Source organism: Ctenocephalides felis, unplaced genomic scaffold (genome assembly GCF_003426905.1).
Source record: "Ctenocephalides felis isolate EL2017-DRISC unplaced genomic scaffold, ASM342690v1 CF-g0.4_SCAFFOLD_01886, whole genome shotgun sequence".
In the NCBI taxonomy this organism is placed as follows: domain Eukaryota; kingdom Metazoa; phylum Arthropoda; class Insecta; order Siphonaptera; family Pulicidae; genus Ctenocephalides; species Ctenocephalides felis.
The window spans coordinates 75,668,968-75,694,242 of record NW_020538040.1 but is presented as its reverse complement, the minus strand read 5'-3'; the positions used below and the strand labels follow the sequence as shown (position 1 = coordinate 75,694,242).

General features: G+C 29.3%; 1 protein-coding gene across 1 annotated transcript in view; it reads left to right on the top strand.

The window, feature by feature from the left end:
* Nucleotides 1–25,275, top strand: part of LOC113375352 (obscurin-like) — an 84,384-nt gene that overhangs the window by 6,400 nt on the left and 52,709 nt on the right. The window contains exons 3-4 of the mRNA XM_026615287.1: nt 5,768–5,895; nt 20,429–20,668. Coding sequence (XP_026471072.1) covers nt 5,768–5,895; nt 20,429–20,668 — 368 coding nt within the window. The remainder of the gene's footprint in view (nt 1–5,767; nt 5,896–20,428; nt 20,669–25,275) is intronic.

Genomic DNA, 25,275 nt, shown 5'->3' with positions numbered 1-25,275 from the left:
CATTAACAGCTGTCGTCAGGCTCTGAACGGGAAAAAGGTCTTTGCAATAAACGCTAGTCTTTTCTTTTTACCGGTGAATTTTTTGGTCTGATTTTAGAAGTAGTTTATGTAGAAGTTACAAGCCAATCAACTTTGACAGGTTTCAATTTTTTTTTGGTCTTGAATTAACTACCTGGTAGTACTATGAAATTTTGTCCATTGTATGTCATTTTTTCCGAATAAAAATTCCATCTAATACCCGATAATTGCAATTGAAATTAATTGAGATCTCTAGTACTGGCATATATGCATTGATTAAAATTGAAATAGCTATGAATATTAATAAATAAGCCCCAAAAATACGTGACAAAACCACTCTCAAAATAAACTTCTGAAGGCGCGATATACGTATGAACTGATTTTTTTGACGAAACTGTGATAATGTCGCTTAACATCTGACAGGATTGTGATTATAGCTTTTTTAATTTTATATAGTAGCGACAAAGTTACTAAAACTGGTCAATTTTGTAATAACAATAATAAATAATTTTATCTGTATTTTCCCTACTTATTAGTCTTTCAATATGAAATTGCCATTTTTTGCATAGCGATTACAAATTGTAAATGTGTATATAGTGCACTCAAAAAACTATGAAAATTTATTTTTCTATTATTTTTCTACTTTTTTTAAAATAATCTTACTCCTTAATGAACTGTTATTTTTAATTTAATGACCTTATGACACATATTTAAATATACACCTATAGAAAAAGAACTGAAATATAGTTATGCCAACTTTATTTTTGTATTCTAAAAACTTTGATGATTGCCAATGTGTCACTTTGAGATGCCTTCCTTCATTCAAGATTCTGTCACTTCCCGAAAAAGGTGTACTAGAGCGTTTTTCAGTTTTTGAATGTATATTTAGATAAATTTTCAGTATTAATTTGCAATTAATGATGTTAATGCGTTAGTAAAAGCAAAATGGATTATAATAAAACTGTAATAATATTAATATTATCACATTATTGAAACTAAATATCACTATAATATTCTCGAAATAGTGCGAAAATATATTCAGAAAAAAGCTTTATTCTCCTGTGAATAGTTTAGTATTTTAGAACTTTTCTCTAAGGAAAATATTAACCGCCGTTCTCAATTTATTCTTCGTTGTTTTATTATGTAATAAATATATCTTTATTATTATTTTAGATATCTAGGAGTTCACATTTTAATATTTTTTCATTATTCTTAAACATTTTGTAGAGTAAGATATATAAATGCCAAAAAAATGTAGATGTTTTTCTTATATTTTAGAATATATCATATTATCATATTATATTATATTAGAAAAAATAAATGCTTATGTGTAAAGTATGTATATACTTTCATTCGAATATAATTATTCTGTCATATTTTCGAAATTATTAAGGAATTAAAATGTTTTTAAATACACTTGTTTTAAGGATATGGAGGGAAAAGTACAAATAATTTCTACTCAGTATTGAAAGAAAAATATTATATTAATAGAATATATATAGAATTTTACTTATTATTAAATTATTGCATGAGACTTATGTTCAAATATTCAAATTTTGAAAAATTTTAGGTTTGATAAATTATATTTTCTACACTCTATATTTTTATTATAAACTTAAGCTGCTTTATTTTATTGCGTGATCAGAAAATGCTATACAAAAATATTTTCTGAACCATGTATAAATATCTTTATTTATGTATATATGCCCAGTTGTTCGATACACGCCTTGGATTCACTTGAAAATATAGATAGAAATATGTTTTCAAGTGAAAATAGGTCTTACTCGACATTGCTACATCAATAAAAAGTTTATACAGTATTACCGAAATTGTAATAATAAATGCATCACATCTATAACAGCCACGCCATTAAGAAGTCAGCATATAGGTCATAGGACTCAATAAGTTCTGATTGAAATTAAAAAGAAAAAAAAAAGAGTGCGCGTAAGGTTCACACGCGATTGAAGTAAAACTTATACTACTGTACAAGATGGTATAAGTAAAAATAAATATATCATATAACAATTTTGAATAATGTTTTTTAGTAATATGGTAACACTTGTAATGCACATATTTATTAGTGTCAACCATTATACACATTTATTTGATGATAAATTATAAAGTATATATTTATAATAGCATTAAAAATATGTATAATATTTAAAAACAAAAATGTTATTAAAGTCATACTTTAAATATGGCATGATCGGTTTGTCATTGTAATTAGCATTTAAAAATAAACCTTCATTAGAGAAATGAAGTAATTGCTGATTAATAACTTCTACAATATTCGTTCACACAGTGGATTGTTTTAAACAACGCCTAAACAAATATTTTTTTCGCAACTTCACTCATCATGTAATAATTGTGTTCGAAGAACTTCATGTAATTAAAATTAACATACATTCATTGACGGTATTTTTTTTACTTTTTCGCTGGCGATATAATCTCATTCTTTGAACACCTGTAATATCTGTTTTGTCTAAAAAATATTTTCCATTTGAATAACTTCAAAGATTTATATAAACTACTAATAATATAGAAATAATTTCTAATCAATAAACTTGCACAAATGTTTAATTTGTTTTATTATTTTTAAGGAACAGGATAAAATATTCTTCTGATACAGGCATTTTTTATTAAATCCAGATTTGTACTACGATGTAACTTTAAAATGTTTATTTATCTATGCCGATTTCCTTGTTGATATTGGTATGCATACAACGTTGGTGCCGGTACGCATACAACGTTGATGCCGGTACGCATACAACGAAAGATATCTATTCACCTACGCGACGACTAATCACAATCGACCCGTATAGAAATGATATCATCGAGAGCGAATGACGAATCATTGGCACTCGACTCTTATTTTATCTTATTTGCCGTAACGCACTTCCGTTGCATTTGTACGGATTTACACCCTAGCCGCGTCTAAAGAAGTTTTACTTCAAAAAAATTATTGTTCGATTGCCTCATTTGTAAATAGACATATAATGTCAAATGTTTACGGCCTCTGTATGTTTCGTTGTCAGAATTATTGTGCTAGAAAATGCTCGAAACATCATAAAAATAGTTACGGTATGATTTTCTATTGATATCATTTATTTTTAGAACTACTAATTTTAAGTTCCACGGCTGATATGATTCACACATTGTATTTATAACGATGCGGGTTTATACGTCGTATATGTTTCATCGTGTAATAAGTTTTGTGAAACTATTTTACTATACAAAACTACAAAGGCGGGATTTTAATAACTGGCATGTTTTCAACATTGCAAGAAACGTATTAATAAAATTATTATAGTCGATTAACAATATAAAAACTTGCAAATGTCATACACTTTTGCAATACACCTTGGAACTTATTGTGCAAGGCATCGTGCCTCGCGTAAATTGCTGGAATTTCCCATACCGTAACTTAAAATGTTTAAAAGCATGTTTTTTGGAAACTTTGAACAAATTGGATGTTTAAGATTTTTGAAAAACTGGGATTTTTTTGAAAAATTTGATATTTTTTAAATTTGGATTTTGTATTGAAACTTCGATTTTTTTCTAAACGAAACGAAATAACAAAACTCTTAAGCGCTGCGCTGTAGTCTAACGGTTAAATATTAAACATCTTGGTTTGGAACCCATAGAAATGCAACAAAATTTGTACTTAATATTAAAATCTATACAAAATATCTGATAATCTGGTGTGCATTTGTCTAATCATCATTTTTGACCGCCAAATGGCATTTGTTTACTTTTTTCGTTGTATTTTCGAAACCGCTAGACCTGCCGTTCCAAAAATGTTGCCCAGTATCTTTGAAACGGCTGAACCACCTGTCTTGACCCAAAAACATTAGTATAACTTAACCTACGGCCAGTTAATAAAGAAAGAGAATATTGACTCAAAACATTAAATAAAAATAAATTGAAATGAAAATATTACATACAAAATTATGTACATATCTGCATAGTCTTAAAAATAAAAGTAGTTTATAAATATTACTATATTATTGTTTACGATATAACATAAAAATTGTGTAGTTTTGAAATAGATATTTAGAGCAATTTAACGCAATAGTCGTATTGTGCGTTTTAATTGTAGTGCGCTAATTTTTAACTACCCGTAGGCTGCGCTATAATAAACGCAAACAAATAGAAAATAAAATATTTTATATATCTACGTTTCAGAGGTTTCTGAACATTTTGGCATACGTTAGAAGAATTGATGTATGTGTGTATGTATGCGTGGTCACGGATACAAATTTTCATCGACGATTTCAAGAACACGGATTAACCGATTTGAATCATTCAGAAAACATTCGACCCTATTGATAAGAGACGCGCAGCCGTTTTGTAGATACAGGGCAAATATTGCTAAAAATGGTAATTCAGTTTTTGACAGAGCGGAGCATCCAATTTCAATAATTCAAAAAAACAAATTATTTGTATTGACGAAATGAAATGATTAAATTTTTGGAAAGGCTGGCCAGCGATTTCAGAGAAGCAATAAAAAGAGTATAAAAAATGCACTTGACGGTCAAAAATTATCATTAGACATATGCACATAAAATTATCAGGTATTTTATAGAAATTTTAACTATAAATACAAATATTGACTTCGATATTTTGTCTCTAGAATAGCTACACGGCACGATTGCTTTGAAAAAAAGTTCAACAATTTCAAAAAAATTCAAAATCATTTCATCTATCTTACATCTGATTTTATTTACCAATGTTTGGTTTAATCTCTCGTTTAAGCCATTAGAGAAAGGAGAGTTTATTTTCTTATTCTGTTTATAAATATTATTGTTACATTCTGCATTATATGTAATTTTATCTTAAGCATTTTATGTTACTAACTATATATTGTAATTTTGTATATATTTTAATTGTTATTCATTATGTAAAATAATTGTATTTTTGAGTCCTCTTGGAGAAATCTGTGGGCTATATATTTAAATAAATAAATAAATAAATAAATGTAAAAAATTCAGATTTTTCAAAAGAGTCAAATTTTTAAAAATAATTTCAAATGATTGAAAAACTTCAAAGCTTTTTACAAATTTTAATTTTTAGTACGGAAGGTTCCAGCAATTTGCTTTAAAGCACGAGGTCATGCATCACTAGTTAATTTTAATTTATGTTTACCAATTTTTGGCGATTATGATGAATTAGGATTGTATTTTGAATATTTGCGTCTAGAAATTTGTTAGTAGTGCTTCTTATTATTAGTGTGTATAACTCGGATGCTTCTCGGATGCTGGATGATCTCATATAAAATATTTTCTTTTTCATGTGATTAGGAGACTGGCACAATTTCTTTAGTAGTGTAGCAAAATATCAGTTCATAAAATAACATATTTATATGGGTTACTGTTACACTTAGTTACACTTATTGCTATTTCAAATTAAATTTGCAATAATATGTTATATTTTTCTTCAGAAAACAAAATAATTAATAAACGAGTCAATAATAATATGAATTAAATTGTTTTTTTATTTACTTTGTTGTTTACCTATTTTTTAAATTTTTACAACTTTGTTGAACTATAATTAATTCAATTTATTTTTATTTATATTTATATTTAATTTGTTTTATCGTTTATAATATAACATCAAAATTTTGAATTTTTGTTTTATTGGTTAGTGCAGTTTCGCATACAATCAACAAACTATCAGCGGCACCTTAAAGTTATAAATACTTTTTACATATTTCAAAGTTTATAAATTCATTATCAACTTACATTTACAGAGCCATCGGGAAACATTTATGGCGACGAAGTCGTACTCTACTTCGGATTCCCATGCTAATCCTGTGACCATACAGATGGGAGATATGGTGCAACTTTTGGAATCGAATGCCAGTATCACTCGAGCAAAGTTAGTTCAGTTTTAATATTTTTAATAAAAGTATAGTATAGTATATTTATATATATATATATATATATATATATATATATATAATCAATTATGCCTTATATATAATAAGGCAGGGCTAGACACAAAGGTCCAGTTCGACTTTGAGCAATTATATTGTGAAAATCAAATCAATTACATCACAACAAATACCACAAACAACTATGTGACACTGTTCAGTAAAACTTCCATCTAATTTTGCCTTTATTCCAAAAATTTGTCACCAAGCCGTTTTTACCCCATAAAACAGCCAGGGAGCAAAAAGATCCACCATTTATTTCTAATTGAAAAATGGTTTTGAAGGTGATCTTTTCACCCGCGGGCCTTTAAGCCCTGCTTTACCCTGTATATATGCCCGACTTTGTTCCTCTGTTATATATCACTTTTCTACATTCTATTTTTGAAAGTTTGTACATGATATGTTTCTACTGCTTTATATCCTGCGTCTCTGCTATGAATTATTTATAGTGGTGCATGGCTTCGTGCCTTAAGGCAAATTGAAACTTTTCGCACCAAAGTCTAAGGCAGTTTTTTAACTTTATTCATTGGAGCTTAACTGCTAGACTATCCAAAAATGTAATAAGTTTTTCATTTTGTAACTACAAGTCAAACATTTTTTGAATTATTGAAATCGAATGCTCCTTTCTCTCAAAAACTCAATCACCATTTTTGGCACTTTTTGCCCGTATCTTCCTAACGGCTGCACCTGTTTTGGTAATAAACTAATCTATTCGCATATACATTCACACGCACTCGTACACATGCATTCATTCCTTCTAATGTATCCCAAAATGTTCAGAAGGTTTTGAAACGTAAAGATATTTAAAAAAAAACATTTTCAATTTTCTGATTACTGTAACTTACCGGCAACTTTCTCGCATAGCTCTAAATTGGAAGCATATGTATAATTGGAAGTCGTTTATTTTCTATCTCTTATTGGTTAAATTATATTCACACACTGATTATTTTTGAAAAGTACAACATGTGTAAACCTAATTTATTTGTTTTAATACATCGAATTGCAATCAAGAGAAGTAATTCTATAAGCTATTGTAACATAATTTGGATTCCCAAATTATATCAGCGACCGAATAGTGGTTTAGTAGAAAAACCCAGTAGAATGCTTCTACAATAAAAAAATCTAAAATTAAAATTATTAAAGTTATTAAAAAAATAATCTAAAATTACAACTATTTGATTTTTTAACCTAATTAATTATGAAAAAATATATTTCGTCGACATGATTATTTCTTTACTTCTATAATAATATATATGCGTTAGCATTTTTGTCAACCATGCCCTGAATCTGGAAGAGATTGGCTTAAATATCTTAAATAACATTCGATATCATCGTTCTAGCTTCTTTCTGAAAACCGCATATCATTTCGCATGAATCGCACATGTATATCAATAATATGTTTCGGCGTATTCGATGTGTAATAAAACGCTTTTTGAGATAAAGAGTATTGGCCTCATAAAGTTGAAAATATGAGACGGCATAGTTCTCCGCTCAATTTGATCTAACGGTCCAGTTCAAAAATAGATCGCAATTGACTGCAGGAATACACAAGTTTGCAATATATTCATTAGGATGCGATGCATCAGAATGTTTGCACGTAAACAATACTCGAATCAGTCATTACCGACTTTTGAAATACCAACACGATTACTAGAAATAGATTCTGAATGAAGGAAAGATAAACTTTCACCGTTATATATATATATATATATATATATATATATATATATACTAGAATACCCGACAGACGTTGTCCTGTATCCACATCTACATTTTTTTAATATCCTATACTAATATTTACCGTTCAGTTAAAAATAATAATTATTATTTTTCGAATTACTATTTACACCAGTTGAGTGATGTTATTAAATGTAGAACCGCTTCAAATAAAATGATCATTCTCAATTCTCACAGTTAATACTTTAATTATGCCTTTAACTAATATTAAAATATGTTCAATAAAATTGTATATTTAAAATTATACATTGCAATTTATAGAGCAAATTTATTTCCAATAGCTCAATTTATTCTAATGCGGAGGGTTATCCAATATTTTTAGTCATACCTGTAGATGTGGGTCTATAAATGAATGATTTTTTGTTTATTCACGACTAAAACATCGATTCTCCAAATTTATTTATGCCACACAAAAAATTATTGTCTGCCTTTGTAATTTATAACATAAAATATACGTATTGGAAATTGAGGTCTTTTAAAAGGTATAACAAATTCAGAAAGAATTAATATAAAGCAAGCGCGGTAAAAGTACAATATCAACTTCGATTTTTCTACTCAAAATAATTGCTTCAATTAAGTTGCCTATAATTTTTATAATTTTGTACCATATTTTAACTGGTAATTTAAATATCTAAATTACATTTTTCTCACTAACAATTCAATATACATTATTAATTAAGTTCATATTTGAAGTGAATTAATTTGTCAAATCCTGTTCACATGTGCTCTATTCAACCTACGATCAACAAAATTATTGCAGAAAACTGAAAGGAAAAAAACATGTGCCCTGCGATTTTTTTACTGTGCTTCAATTTGCTTGATATTTTGGAAATAGGCTAATCTTAATCTTAAATTCAGAAGTAAAAACAATTTGCACTTTTTCACCACTCCCGGCATTAATTGGATTATAACTTACTTAATTCTGATTTTATCAGAACTTCTAATATACTATTCTAAAGGTAATTAAATGACCTACAACTTTCTCTATCATAAATTTTACCGTAACTTCTCTTATTTCGAAACGGCGAAGGGTTAAAAGGCTCGAAAGACACTCTGGTTGGACAGCCGCGTACTTTTTAAACAATCATAGCTCTATCAATATTTGTGTAACAGAAAAATAATAAAAAGCAATAATTAGTCAGAAAAAGACATTGAATTTTTATTTATATACCTTTATACGTATCTTTTATTCTGTCAGAGATATAATAATGAGAAATTCATAAACATCACACACATAAAATCATGAGTTTTTGAAAACCGTTTGTACTAAAGTTGTGGTATTTTCTAGAATCCATCAAGATTTCTCAAACCAAGTTAATTCTAGATGGCATACGATTATTTTTAATTTTGGTGGAAATGGCACTCATAAACTATTTTATTTAAATTTTTAACTTTTCGATAGGATAAGATATTATGTTTTTTATTGCAGTTATGCAATGTATATATTTATATATATATATATATATATATATTAATTGTTTAATATGAACAAAACAGCACTCAGATTTGTTTAACACAACTTTATTTTATGATTACAGACTTTTCGAGAATTTGTTTTTTCATTTTTATCGATTTTTTGTAGGCGATAGCACACCTTTTGTTTACATTATAATGATATCCATTCTGTCTCCATCTAGATAAGTACTTCAAATTTGTTTAGAATATTTCTGTAAGTGTTATGTGTGTCTTTAGTACTGTGTCAAGCATTGCAAGGAATAGTTGGTGTTTTTTGTTTATCAAAAATTAAATGAAATTTAAATAAGTTATTAAAGAATGTGTAGTATATAAGTAACTGTTTTTGAAATTACACTGAAGATGAGACACACCATAGTCTCGAAACGTCTGTAATCATAAAATAAAGTTGTGTTAAACAAATCTGAGTGCTGTTTTGTTCATATTAAACAATTAATATTCGTTCCACTCATATCATAAAATTCTATATATATATATATATATATATATATATATATATATATATATATATATATTATTTACCATTCAAATTACAATCTGTCTTAGTGAAGACATTTAGTAATTGATATTTGATTTAAATGAAAAAAAAACATTGTATGCGTCTTTTTTTCATGATAGCTAACTCATTTTACACAAACATAAAACCCCATATCTAGCTTAATATTGTTCCTTGAACACTATAAAACAGCGATTTATTAAGATTTTAATTTATATAATTTTGTTCATTTCAGTATTTTCGTTAAAATGTATATTTCTGGAGATATTAGCAAACAAGGCTCTTAATTTTTTTTAACGTTTAGTTGAAAAATAATAATCTGAATTTTAAATAGGATATGTGTGAGGTGCAATCACTGATATTTCACAATCCTGAGACGCATGCGCAGACTGCATCACCTGTCAGACGCATGTTGACTCTATCTTATTATATTACATATTTTAATTTTTGGCACATCTCAGCTGCTTTTTGACAAAAATAATGTAGACATTACATTTTCCATATTTATAATCATGAATTTATTATATTTTAATATCCAAAAAATCCTAGGAAATTTCCCGAACAAACTTCAGGAAGAATTTCGATAAATAGTTTAGGATGATTAATCTTTCATACCCCATTACAGAAGAATTATATATATATATATATATATATATATATAGACGTTGAAACATATTTGAAAAAAATTAGCAGCCCATTTGTCGAAATAAAAAATATAGTTAAAAAAAATAATTTTCTTTCTAATCTTGATGTGTGTCATTATTCAGTAATCTAAAATACAGATATATATATATATATATATATGTATATATATATATATATATATATATATATTTATATTTATAAGGAATTGAGAACAAATATACAATATATATATATATATATATAAATAAATAGAAACAATATACATATCACTATATACACACTGGTGGTATTTATATTGTTATTCATTTTTTTATACATATATGTGTTCTCTATATCTTATATATATAATATATATTTATGTCGTCTTTATGCAGTGGAACTAAAATATATTTATTACATTTTTTCCTTATTTTAACATACTTAAAATTATGAAAAGTTTTAAAATTTGTGCATCCTCTTGTCAATTGTCTCTGCTTTTAATATAATTCCAACGATAAATAAAACCAAATTTTAGAGATCTATAACTTACAATATAATTATAAGAACAAAATTTTCATTTATAAAAGCATGAAACTAATTTCACTTTATTTTTTTCTAGAATAGTTGCTCATTGCTTTAGTTATTTAAGATTTTAGATATTATTCTTCTAAATTCATTTACATCAATTTTTTTTGTAGAAAATGTTAATATGTATAGTAAATTATACAATCATTTAAGTTTGAATAATTGAAAAAAAAAAAAAACATATACTATAATAATTCAATTCATTATTATAATAATATTTAGGACCATTAATACAATTTTTTATATTCTAAATTATTTTTGTCTAAAATTTTATAATGAAACATTGATTTTGTTATACGTGGAGAATGAATATTAATGAAATACTTCAAAACTGTACCTCAATATTTATATCACTAAAATGAGTAATTCGAGATAAAAGCATAAGTTATTGTTTCAATTATTGTTTATACAGCGATTTTGACTATAAACACACATCAACTTTTATTTAATTATCTGAAAGTCTATTCCAAATGTTATTCCTCTGATTCATCTTTGAAAAAAGACCAAAATTTGCAAGTTATTTTAATAAAATAAATAACATAATATTTTATTAAAAAGCAATAATTGCCTTGCTATTTTTTCGATAAACTTTACGGTTTATTAATTTTTTAAGTTTTATTTGAAAAATGTTTAAAGGCTTCAGAGAGCCAAATTAAGAAAGTAGACTTTAACATTATGCTTGAGGTTCGACTCATAAAAACATAATGGCTTTACACAGAAACCACATACATAATGTTTATTTCGATATAAACACTCTTATAGAATCGCAATTTATATAAAAAAGAAAAGAACCTGAAACAGTTACACTAAATTTTCATCTGGCATTTATCTAATTCATTAGCATATTTAATAACTAACCGGTAAAAGTAATTAATCGAAGATGTTCACAACCGACTTTTATTTTTTTTAGTTATCAAAATTATATTTTCTAGATAAGTTATAATTCTTTTAACACGTTTTATTTAACTCAAGATATTTGAGACTTGGAATAATTATTCAAATCTATTCTATAATTTTCATCTATTTTTTTTATATTTTGTCATCATAATCAATTTTGGTTTTTACAATAATTAAGACTGTGAATTTGTAAAAAAGTGAAGATCTTGATATATATATATATATATATATATATATATATTCAAAATATTCAATTATTTGTATTTATTTGTTATATTCTATTATTTATAATAATAGAATAGATATGATGATTTTATATTTTATGATAGAGCTATGAGAGTGTGGAATTCAACCAATTCTACATCGTGCACATTGAATGAAATCAATAATATTTACTATTATTTGTCACTGAGTAAACAAAGTGACATTGTCGCGATTATTTATGTTCATTTTACGCCAAGCTTACAGATTTACGTCCCACATATGTGTCAATGCCTGCATCCAAATAATTTCTGCGAAATTTTATTGTAGATAATATTTATTTACAATGACATTTATTAATGTGTGAAACATGTCCATCTGAATTTTAGAATGAATAATATGGTCATATGCAGATTTTACGTACTTTGGCAGTACGTATTGCTAAAAATAATCCGACGACTTGTTTCGAAATACGATTACAATACTATACTGGGCAGTTTATGATATTAATATTTCAATATTGTTTCTGACATTATCGACATATATGACAATTCGAGCTTTGTGATATAATTAAAATAGAAACTAGTGGGGCGCATGGCATCGTGCCTTAAGGCAAATTTCTGGAACTTCCCGTACCAAAAATTATTTTTTTTAAAAAAGATTATCATTTTTGAAAAAAAATTACTCTGAAAAAATTAGATTTTTGAGAAACTATAAATTTTTGAAAAAAAAATATTTTGAAATATTTTGGAAATTCTGAACTTTTTTTTCAAAGCAGTCATACTGCTTTAACTGCATATAGACGAAATATCGAAGCGCGTAAGCGTCTAACGGATAAACATTGGTACGGAACCCATAGAAATGTAAACAAAATTTATACTTATTGTTAAAATCTCTATAAAATATCTGATAATTTGATGTGCATATGTCTAATGATCATTTTTGACCGCCAAATGGAATTTTTTTTTACTTTTTTTACTAGATCTCCGAAACCGCTATACCCGCCTTCATGAAAATTTGATCAGTTCTTCATCTTGTTAATACAAGTAAAATGGTTTTTGAATTATTCAAATCGGACGCTCCGTTCCCTTAAAAACTGAGTTATTGTTTTTGGTACTTTTTGTCGCATATCTTCGGAACGGCTAGACCTGTCTTTGCCAAAAACTAAACAGCACGTCTCCAATACGAATCGAATGTTTTTTGAATTATTCAAATTGCTTCATCTGTGTTCCTGAAATTGTCGACAAAAATTTGTATCCGCACACACACACACATACACGCACATACATACACACACACATACATCCATTTTTTCTAAGGTATGCCAAAATATTCAGAAACCTCTGAAACGTTAAGATATATAAAAATTTTCATTTTTGATTTTTTTGCGATTACTATAACTTGTTCTACAGGAAGTTAATAATATATCATAGTTAATAATTATATAAGTAAATAATTATATAATAAATGCATAGATTTTTTTTTTTTTTTTTTTTTTTTTTTTATTTATTTATTTATAGCAATCAAGATACAATTTATCTTATAAGCTATTGTGACACAAGGAGAAAGAGAACAAAAAATATATATATATAATAAAAATAATAACAACAATAGTAATAATGAATAAAAAAAAAAATAAAAAAATAATATTTATAATTATATTAAAGAAAAAATAATAATAATAATAATAATAAATAAATAAGTAAATAAATAATAATAATTAACTAGAGTTCACTCCAATGAGTGAAGCCTAGTGCTTCATTTAAGGTCGCTTGGCCAACATCTTTTCAATCTTCTTAGTGATGAAGAGCCGATTAAAGAAGCAATGAGCTGGTTGTAGTGACACTCAATTTTTGAGAGGTAGATCGAGCTTCTGTCCTTGATGACATCTGTGACGTATGGAATATCTAGATCTTTATGAATAGCATGGTTAGTTATGTACCACGGTGCGTTGACTATATTTCTTAGTATTTTGTTTTGACATCTTTGCATCATTACTATATTGGATTTGCTTGCGCATCCCCATAACTCGATACCGTAAGTCCAAACGGGTTTTAAAATGCATTTGTATAGTAGTACTTTATTATACAGCGAGAGCTTCGAGTTTCTTCCTATAAGCCAGTTGATTTCTTGGGCTTTGAACTTGATTTGTTGAATTTTGGCTTTGATGTGTTGCTTCCAGGTTAGTCTGGAATCCAAGTGCATGCCCAGGTATTTGACTACATCGGTTTGTGGTATTGTACATTGGTTAAAGGAAACTTGAGGGCAGGTATCTCTTCTCAGCGAAAAGGTAATATGCTTCGATTTGGCCTCGTTGATTTTTATTTTCCATTTTTTGGACCAGGTCACGATTTTGTTAAGATGACATTGCAGTTTCTGCGAGGCTACTTTGGGATCGAGATCAGTGGTTAAGATTGCGATATCATCGGCAAAAGTACAACAAGTAGAATCACCGTGTTCTGGAAAATCACTTGTGTATAATAGATAAAGAAATGGACCTAAGACACTGCCTTGAGGAACACCTGCGTTTACCAGTTTGGGCTCAGTTGTTTCTTGGCCGATTTTTACTTGGAACTTTCTTGAGCATAAGTAAGATTCGAAGAATTTTGTGTATGATGGTAAAAGATTTCTGATTTTATGTAGAAGACCAAAGTGCCAGACTTTGTCAAACGCCTGGCTTACATCAAGGAACACGGCGGAACAGTACTTCTTGGCTTCGAAAGCTTTGTTGACAGTATCAACTATACGATGACACTGCTGTATAGTGGAGTGTTGTTTACGGAAGCCAAATTGATGATCCGGAACTATATTTGACTCTTTGGCAATGTTTTCTAGTAGCAACTTTTCAAATACTTTTGAAATTATTGGCAGTAGGCTTATTGGCCTGTATGAACTAACAATGTTAGGGTCTTTTCCAACTTTTGGTACCATTATAATGGAAGCCAATTTGAAAGAAGTTGGCCAGTAATTTAGCCTCAGTATTGCATTGAAGACATGAGTAATGAAAACATATCCAACTCTCGGAAGTTGTTTGAGCATTGTAGTTGATATTAAGTCGATTCCGACAGATTTGTTGTTTTTCAGTCGATGGATCTCCTTGTGGATTCGTTTCACTGTGAAGAAGCGAAAGTTGCTAGGCTGGCTTAATACTGAGCTCTCAGGAGACAAATTGTCGTGATTAGAATCCATGACATTTGGTGTAAAAACTGTGGATAAGTGATTGGCAAAAAGGTTACCTTTTTCAGCATCACTTCTAGCCCAGTTATCATGAGTCTCAGACCGAATAGGAGGGTTTTTTCTTGGAGGACGTTTTTTGTTGCGTATAGGTTTCCACAAGGAGTTGTCAAATCTGTTTAGACTCAATACATAGTTATTGAAATTGTTGTTGAACATTTCTTTAATTTTGATTCTAATAGAATTACTGATTTGGTTCAAAGCTGATTTACCTTGTGGTGCATGAGTTCTCTGCCATATTTTCCTAATCTTGCGTTTTCTGGCTATTAGCTTCTTTATTTCTAGCGTTACGGTTGGACATTTACTGACACTAGGATTCTGTGGAGTGCAGATTCTAACTGTGTTTAGCAGAAGTTGTTTAAAGTTTTCCAACGCGCTGTCAACATCATTTGTACATTTAAGGGGAATTTTCAAATTAATTTGGTGTTTGATTGTATCTCTATATCTGTCCCAATTGGTCCTAGAATTGTGAAGCTTAGGATTTGAGGAGATGGGCATAACCGAGGAACTTAGGGAAGCAATGATAGTTGAATGGTCGGATGTCAAATCATAATTGGGTTGGACTTCTATGCATTTGTAGTCAATACCACTAGAAATAAAAAAGTCAAGTAGGTCCGGAATCTTAGCTGGGTCTGAGGGCCAATATGTTGGTGTACCTGTGGAGTGCGAGGCGTAGTTATTTTGTTGAATAACATAATTCAGCTCTTTTCCTTTCGGATTAACAAGTCGTGATCCTCAGTTTGGATGCTTGCTGTTGAAGTCACCACCTGCTAGGAATCTTGTACCTAACGTATCGAAAAATTCTTGAAAGTGTTCTCTCTTTATGTTGTGTCTTGGCGGGCAGTAGACAGCTGTGAATGTGAGGTCGTAGGGAAAAGCCTTTACTTTGACCGATGTAGATTGAATATAATTTGTGTTGAAGTGGTTCATCTCATAATGTGAAATGCTTGATTTGACGATAACAGCCGTTCCTCCATGAGCCGTTCCATCCGGATGTGGCGAGTGATAAACGCTGTAAAATGGTACTGAAAAGTGACTGAATTTGGTTAGATGAGTCTCGCTTACTAGTAGAATGTCAATTTTGTTAAGAGACAGAAAAATAGTTAGCTCATTTTTACGTGAAATAAGCCCATTGGCGTTCCATAGTGCGATCCTTAGAAACTTAGCCATTATTTACGGATGTTAGCAAGAGAAGATAGCATGTTTAGAATCACGCTATTTTGGTTCATAAGTTGTTGGAACAAGTTTTTAAATTCTGCTAGAAATTGTGTCAAGATGTTTTCGATTTGGCCATCACTGTTAATGCTCGATGACGTTAGTTGTTTAGCTACCTGCGAAGAACTTAAGTGTGCCGCATAAACCGGTTTGTTTACATTGTTTTTAATTACGTCACTGTAGCTGCGGTCCGAGGTGACTTTGCTTGAATTGGTTGATAAGCCAGGTCGTAAAATTCTAGGTGAAGGATTTGTTTCACAGTTTGGCATGGATGAATTAATGTTATTATCGGTTCCGTATTTGCGGGCATATTGTTCTTGATAACGCTCGCAGCCTTTGTAGTTGGCTGTATGACCTTGCTTGTAGCATAAGGCACAAGTAGGTACTGCGTTCTTCTCAATAGGGCAATCTTTTGTGGCGTGGTTCGAGGCGCAGCGGCGGCAGATAAATAACCGGTTGCAAAAACTGCGAGTATGGCCAAGCAATTGGCAACGTCCACACTGAACTATACGTTTTCGCTCGTTGGGCGGTTCGATTTTAATTATGCAGTTGAAGAGCTTGTTTATTTTGTATATTTCTTTGTTATTGGCTTTTGGTTCCAGATCAACAAAGAATAAGTTGCGCGGTTTGTTTGTAATTCTATTACGCGGGTTCAATATATTTCTGACCTTGTGTCCGAGTTTAGCGAGTGCTGTCGTAATTTCTTCAGTAGTGGTTGAATGATGCAGGAATCTTATTACCACTCGAAACGCCCTATCCTCTTTCAACTGATAAGTGTGGTATTCGGCTTTAGCTGCTGTGAGTAATTTGGCCATTAATTTGAATGTGTCCAAATCCTGACATTGAATTTTCACAGTCTCGTCAGGCAGGCACTTAGTGTAATACTGATCTTGTTGAAAAACTGAGTTAATTTCTTGTTTCATTAATTTAAAGTTATTGACGTCATAGACGAAAATAGGAGGTGGTTTTGAGGAGCGTGGTTGAGATGTAGAAGGGGTGGGATTGTTTATTAGCGGTTCAAACCTGTTATGGGTGTTGATTGCAGTATGGGTATGTTTAAGAGTACCGTTGATTCTTCGTTTTTTTGTATATGAAGGAGTTTGCCATGCAGGTTCATCTTGTTCCATTGATTGACTAACAGAAGTACTATTAGTTTCCGTGATGTCTGAGTTGTTTAAAACATCCAACGCTTGCCCCACTATTGCAGAGGTAGACGGTTCATTGTGTTCCCCCATAATGGGCAACAACTTTTGTTACAACACGCACAAATTTTGATTAATATTTCACTTTTCTGTTCACTTAAATTGTCACAATCAAAACGAAAATAATCACGTCGAATCAACACGAGTTATATACTAGTTGAATACGAGCTGTATGAATACTTAATTTGAACACCTGATAACATTTACCGGGAGGTCTTACCTGCTCGGTAGCTGACGAGCGAATGTGAAATGCATAGATGAGTAAAATATATTGTAATAAATCGTTGCAGCTGAATTGTTTTTTTTCTTCTGTCATCGTTGCAGCCAAATAAAATTTGCTTGGCGTCTTGAATTATTGACCATGTTATTCATGCCTAAATTCAAATCAGTATTGAACATCTCCAAATTACATGAAATGTTGAATAACATTGTTTTATATTTTACTTACGCAGTGATTTAATTAGCTTGTAATTACTCGTGTCACATTATATTACTTCTTATAAAGGAAAAATGCAAATAGTGTATTTTTCACTATGTATATATCGATGTCATTTTTTATATATAATTGCCAGAAGATTTACTTAATGTCTATGTAGGACAGTTGTAAATAAATTGTTGAAAAAAAACCTACGCAGCCTCAGAACCAGTGCTGGATTTACAGTAGGGGCAGTCGGGGCTACTGCCCAGGGCGGCAAATTTTCGGGGGCGGCAAAATTTGGATAGTGAGAAGAAAATTCTTTACCATATTATTAACTCATTTTTAATTTCAAGAAATATAATTAACAAAACATTTTACAAATGCAATGCAAAATTTGCCAATTTGGCTAATATAAAGATTCGTAAGTGAGTTGAAAGTTTAAGAAAAATATGTTCTTCAGATCTCGAGCCCTCTTAAGATGACGAATTTGTGCACTTCCAAGCCTATGAGCCGAAAAAAAAATAATTTAGTGACGAATGGCATTGTGCCTTACGGCAAGTTATTGAAACTTTCCGTACTGAAAATTACATTTTATAAAGGGCTTTAAAATTTTTTGAAAAATGATAAAAATTGAATTTAAAAAAACTTTTTTTTTATATTTCGATTTTTTTTGAAAATTATTAAGTTTCATTTATTAAACTTATTAAAATTAAATTTTATTTGAATAATTCGATTTCTATTGATAGCGAGACATGCTGATTAGTTATTGGCCAAGACAGGTCCAACTGTTTTGGAAATACAAGCCAAAATGCCAAAAATAATAATTCATTTTTTGAGAAACGGAACGTCCAATATCATTAAAGAAAATTTACATATATAGACAAAATGGAGAACTGATTAAATTTGTGGGAGGCAGGTCTAGCGGTTTCGGTGATCCAATGAAAAAATTTGAAAGAAAAACATTTGGCGGTCAAAAATGATCATTTGCCATATGCATATCAAATTATCAGATATTTTAATAATATAATTTTTGTTTACATTCCTATGGGTTCTGTAAAATTATTTATCTGTTATTCTGCGAGGCGGCGCTTACGCGCTTCTTTATTTTGTCAGTACGCAGCTAAAGCAGGCCGATCGCTTTATTTTTTTTTTCAAATTTTAATTTTTGGTACGGAAAGTTTCAGCAATTTATCTTAAGGCACGATATCAAGCACCACTATTTACACTACACTATGTAATGCGTAATAAATTTTCTGCAATCAAATAGTTATTTTAATTTTAGAAAAATGATTTATATAAACTATTTTAAGTAAAAATTTAGGGATGGGGCGGCATTTTTGCCAGTGCCCCAGGGCGCCAAATTTCTAAATCCGGCCCTGCTCAGAACAACCACAATAGACAAATTAAATTAAACACTAAAATATAGTTCTGCTTACTAAGGACATCATTCAAATATCAGCTATTCTAAAACTGTTATTATGCTAAAAACTATTATTAACTTTCTGTAGGGTAAGTTGTAGTAATCGCAAAAATACTGAAAAAGAAATTTTTTATATATTTTAACGTTTTAGAGATATCTGAACATTTTGGCATATCTTAGAAAAAATTGATGTATGTATGTGTATATGTATGTGCGGATACAAAAATTAAAGTTTTTTCTTTATTTAATTTTTGGTACAGGAAGTTCTAGCAATTTGCCTTAACGCACGATTCCATGCACCATTAGCTATACAAAAAAGATTATTTTACGGGAAATGCTGAACTGATTTAAATGGTTGGAAAAGCATTAATTTGTATTTATAATGCTTTGAGTTTGGTAGAATTTGGTAAAGATAAAACTAAAATCGGCTGTTTAAGGGCAAAGATGAGTATTTGAGTAAAATTATAGACAATAATCAGAATTCTAAGATTTACGTAGTAGAAGCCATTTTAAATTCAGGTCTTTTAAATTTTTTTCTCTTATTTTCTCAAACATTAGCAAATGTTTGTTTTATAGATTTACAAAATGATAGAGATTTTAACAATATGCATATATTTTGTTACTACATTTTTTGGGGTTTGTAGCTATACTGAGAATTTTCAGAAATCACTTTTGTTCAAAAGTTCAAATAATTTGCTTTAAGGCACGATGCCATGCACCACTAGTCTTTTTATATTTTTATTCGTATTTTTTTTTATAATTGAGTTAAATTTAGTTGAAAAAATTGCACTTTTTTATCATTTTCAAACTTTTTGAATTTTTAATAAAATTCTTACCAACTATAGGAATTGTCTCTAGATTTTGAACATGTATATGAACTCTTCAAATTATTATCATGTCCTGTTTTATTTTTAATATGTACCATGGCTTGTAACTATCTAGGACACATTGTATATTATTTTAACATTTTTCGAAGACGTTCACGAATCGATGTCATGGAAGATGCTTTTAGCGACTTTTTCGGCATGCCGGATCGCGCGGAGCACAGGCTCTTGGACAGTTCTTTCGCCAAGCACAAGTTGTCGGTGAGGCCGCGAAGGAATCACACCGATGCGCGACAGCGTTCAGTAATGGAAGTTGACTCCACAGAGGACGAATCGACCCGAATACTTCACAGTACTGTTGAACAAGAAAGATTTCACGCTGATGATGAGAGGTGAGTCTAGTCTATAGTATCATTGATATACTGATTCTCATTTTTATTCACATCAAGTTTGTTACGGTAATGATTGATTAAAACATCCGTAAGCTACAAAAAAATTAAAAAAAATTGTCATATAAAATATTTCTAGAAAAATTTTAGTATTAGCCCTTTGGGGCCGAGCGCCGCATATATGCGTTTTACGCACATCATTAAATTGGCCGAAGAACTCATATATGCGTTTGGGGAAGGCAGTTGTTAGAGCCGAGAAACGCATATATATGTCACACCTAAATACATGTCGATGGCCGAAAAACTCAATGTTAATAAACCAAACTGAAAATTTTATGAGCAAATAAACATTTTATCTATCCCGTAAAAAATCTTTGTACATAAATATAAGATATATGTTCAGAATTTGAGTTGGAGTGCTAGAATAAGGTCCCGTTCTCAAAGGGTTAAAAACAACTGATTGTGAATTTGAAAGTATATAGTCTATAAGTGAAAGAGAAAGCTAACACAAATAATAGAAATGGTTTAGCCACTGCAAAGCATGCCACATTCTGCATGTTCATCGGGTACATTGATAGTCACTGCATGTGTTAATCTAATCTGAAACTGATTTTAATCTGATACTGCCAGTGTCAATCTAATCTGAAACGGCACAAGAATTTACTTAATGACGTATGTTAATAACGAATATAAGAAACTTTCAATTGACGTGCGCTCTATCTAAATGTTTATATTAAGAGTTAATACTATTAGAGATTAATTTTTTATTCATTTGGAAGCATTTGCGCCTTTGGAAGCAAAGAAATTCGAAAATGTCCTTGTTAAGGACCACCTTAATATATATATATATATATATATATATATATATATATATAAATAAATATATATAAATGTATTATTACCGTGCTTTTTATTAATTTATTCATTTTTGAGTTACGAAAATTCAAACCTTCATTTTTAAAGTATGCTGTGGTCTGTTTTAAAGTATGCCTAATGAATCGAATGAAATTTTAAGAACTTTGTGTAAAAAGTCACAGCTTTGCCATAGTTTTGTATGGTACCTGATTCCTTTTCAAAAACAAGTGAATCTTCAGATTTTTATATTCAATCTCTACATTTTTCTCGGCTCTTTAGGCATTATCATTTAGACATTATTGTCGGAATTAAAACATTTTTTTCTGGTAGCACTGGTCTAGATTCTTTAGAAAAAATTTTGCTCTTTCGTAAGCCATCGAATATTTGAATTGAAATAAAATAAGATCCAATCGCAAGTTAAATGTATTTTTAAATTCCGCAACGAATAATATTGAAATTAGGAAAATTAGCCTTTAGTATTAGAAAAAATAGTACTACGGGTAGGTGACCCTTGTTGGAAATAATTTTTTTTTTGTTAAATTGAGGCACATGCATTAACTAAAAGTGGGACGAAAAATTAATCGATTATTGAAATGACCATAAAAAATATGGGTTGATGATAAAAAGTAAAAATTTAGGATTCATATGTATAGACTCATTCATATTAGAGTTAAGGAACTCGAAGGGCCATTAATATCCAAAGATTTTAATTAAAGCATGTCCTAATCACATCATGGATTAAAACGTTTACACTTATTTACCTAGCCTTAATATAACAAAAAATAAATAAAAAAACTCGTTTAATCTGGATTCTAAGTACAGTCTTTTAATAAGATGTGAATCTCATCAAGATTTTTTCTTGCTTACCTTGATGTACTTATTTTTCTGTTTTTGTTAAAATATTATATTTTCATTCGTATTTTTTATAATTGAGTTAAATTTAGTTAATAAAATTGCACTTTTTCTATAATTTTTAATCTTTTTGAATTTTTAATAAAAACATATTTCACATTTTAGTGAAGAGATCTTAAGGTTCTCCACCTTGGCTTGGCAAAGCTTAATTCATATTTGAAAAAAAAACTAATGCCGCTCATATAATTTAATTTTTAATGATTTGAATAGAACTAAATATAAAAGCAGCTATATTTTATTTTTAATTAACCATTTTAATAGCTTATTATTATGTTCGAATCAAATGAAAATAATTTATTGCAAATGAGCACGCAAAGTTCTGTAATCTATTGCTAAAATTAGTATACAGGTCTGTAATGTAAATTCATAAATCTGTCACACGGTGCAGCTAAAATTTGTTTTCATACAACAATCGCATTTGAATTCAAAAATAAATGAACCAACTAACATATAACGGTAATGGATTTTTGATATTTGAAAATAAAATTCCAACATTCGGATTTAGAGTTCGAAACTAATAATAAACTTATATTTTTAATTTTTATTATTTATTATACGATTTCTTAACGCTGAGTCAAAATGGAATTTCTTCCAATTAATTTTAGTTCTTAAGCGTTATTAATTTTAGTGAACACTAACTTTCGCCAAAACCAAATACAATTGTTTAAGTGAAAAGGGCGAAATATTCAAAATTTGATTGAATTATTTAAACCCTCAAAAATATTAATTAAAATTTCATGGTAACATAATGGAACATACAAGCCATATATTATGGTACCAAATATTTATCTCATAATTATTTAATTTAAATGCATAGGATCCAAATAGAATTTAATGTAGTAATTTCGTATTGCAAACTATGTTAGTCAGAATGTTATTAACTCTGGTCAGCCGTCCCTAACCAAATCCTATTGAATTATTAAATAAATAAATATTATCTTTAAAAATCATTTAAATGTAGCCATAGTTCATGAAGCTTGTAGTAATCTTTCCACTAACTCTCGTTTATTATCGATAAGTGTAAACGAACGTAATTTGCGTAACTTACCAAATCGTACCAGATCATTAGATGGAATAATGTTGTGTCTATGAAATATTATTTACAATTTTCACAATTTCCTGTTCCACATATAATGTTTCATGCGGAGTCGTGGTTCTATAAATATGATTTTGTTAGATAAATATTTATGCTGACAAGCAAGCGTGATGTTTGATCACAACTATAGTACGATTTCATTTTTTCGGCACGCACACAGAACCCGACGCACATAAAAATGAATTCTGCATATACAATTCAAAATAAATTGAAACCCGTTGCATATAATTCGAGCATACAGTATTCAGAAATAGCTTTTATGACAAAATTGGCTACGTATGCACGTAAAATGATTTTTTTCTGATTTTATCTAAGATGGAAATGCTTTTTCTGATCTTGGTTTCAATTTTGATGACCATAACACGTATGTTTCTCAATTGACTATAGCCGGCGTCAAGTTCTCAGTAATGTTATGATTATAGTCTCTTTCATTGCTTTATTTATGAACGAATTCTGCAATTGTTGCCATTCTTATTCATGTGTATGCTTTCCGTCGCTTAAACTATAGCTTTAGAACGAAAGTTCTTACATATAAGGATAAACTATTTATTCGAAACAGAAAATAGAGGAAGTGCTCTAAAATTCAGTGGAGGTAAAAGTTGTTCTTATCGTATGTATGTATTTTTTTTAAATTAGCAAAAGTTTGTTTGAACATGTTCCCATTATTGCTTTTAGTCAGCACTTTACTATAGACCTCGTTGCTTTTAAAGAGTCAAAAGTAAGTTTTCAGGTTCGATTTCTTTCAGTAATAACTGTTATTTGTATACAGATAGATCCTTTTGTTTTTTGTTTTGCTGTAAGTTGAACTTTAGTATTTAATTACCAGCAATTAGTTTTTGCATAGATAATTTAACTTAGTCATAACGGTGATATGTTTTCGAAATTATGCGTTGTTACATGTATTTCATGTTTTTTTCGGGTGAAGATTTAACATAATAAAAAATATAGCTTAACTAAGACAGAATACGAAAGTGAAAGAAAAAGGAAAATTCAATACAAGAAGAAAAAAAGATTCTACAAAGATTTCTTGTTAACTTTGTTTAAATTATGTTTTGTTACATATTATTATATTATATTCATAAGCTTTGTTTAAATGGTTGTGCTGCGTTACAGATTATTGTTACTGACGACGATAAAAGTCATTATGAACCATTTTACTGTTTATAGCTATTGTTTTTAAACTTATATTTATTCTTGTCACAACCGTCCTGGGGTTGTGCACACCTTATTTTGTGTGATATGATGAACTAACCAATCGTATTTAAGTACAGTATTTCAGTATTTCCATGTAGACAAATGTCCAATTTACCATTACTTTACCTTTCTCCCAGCTTACTGGTAAATTAAAAAAAATATTGCTGATCAAAAAATAGTGGCACAACCGTACCCAGTATCCGCTACTTTATTTTGTATTGATATTTCTTAGTTTGACTAATGTAGTAGCTACTTCATTAGTCAATCTAATACAAATAGAGCCATGTTTATATTTATAGACTTAGTATTCTCAAAATTATGACCAAATTACATTCCCATTATTCTCAATATCAAAAACTTAATCATTTTTAATTGTATTGCACATATTATTGTCAATTTATCCGATAAAATATTAACCTTAATGACATTACGGATTAGTGCAATGTATTATATGCGAAGCATAATCAGTCAAACATGTTACAGAGATTAGTTAATTCGATAAATTATTCTGTCATGCAGTGTTTGCCAAAACAATCTCTAATAATGTGCAGAA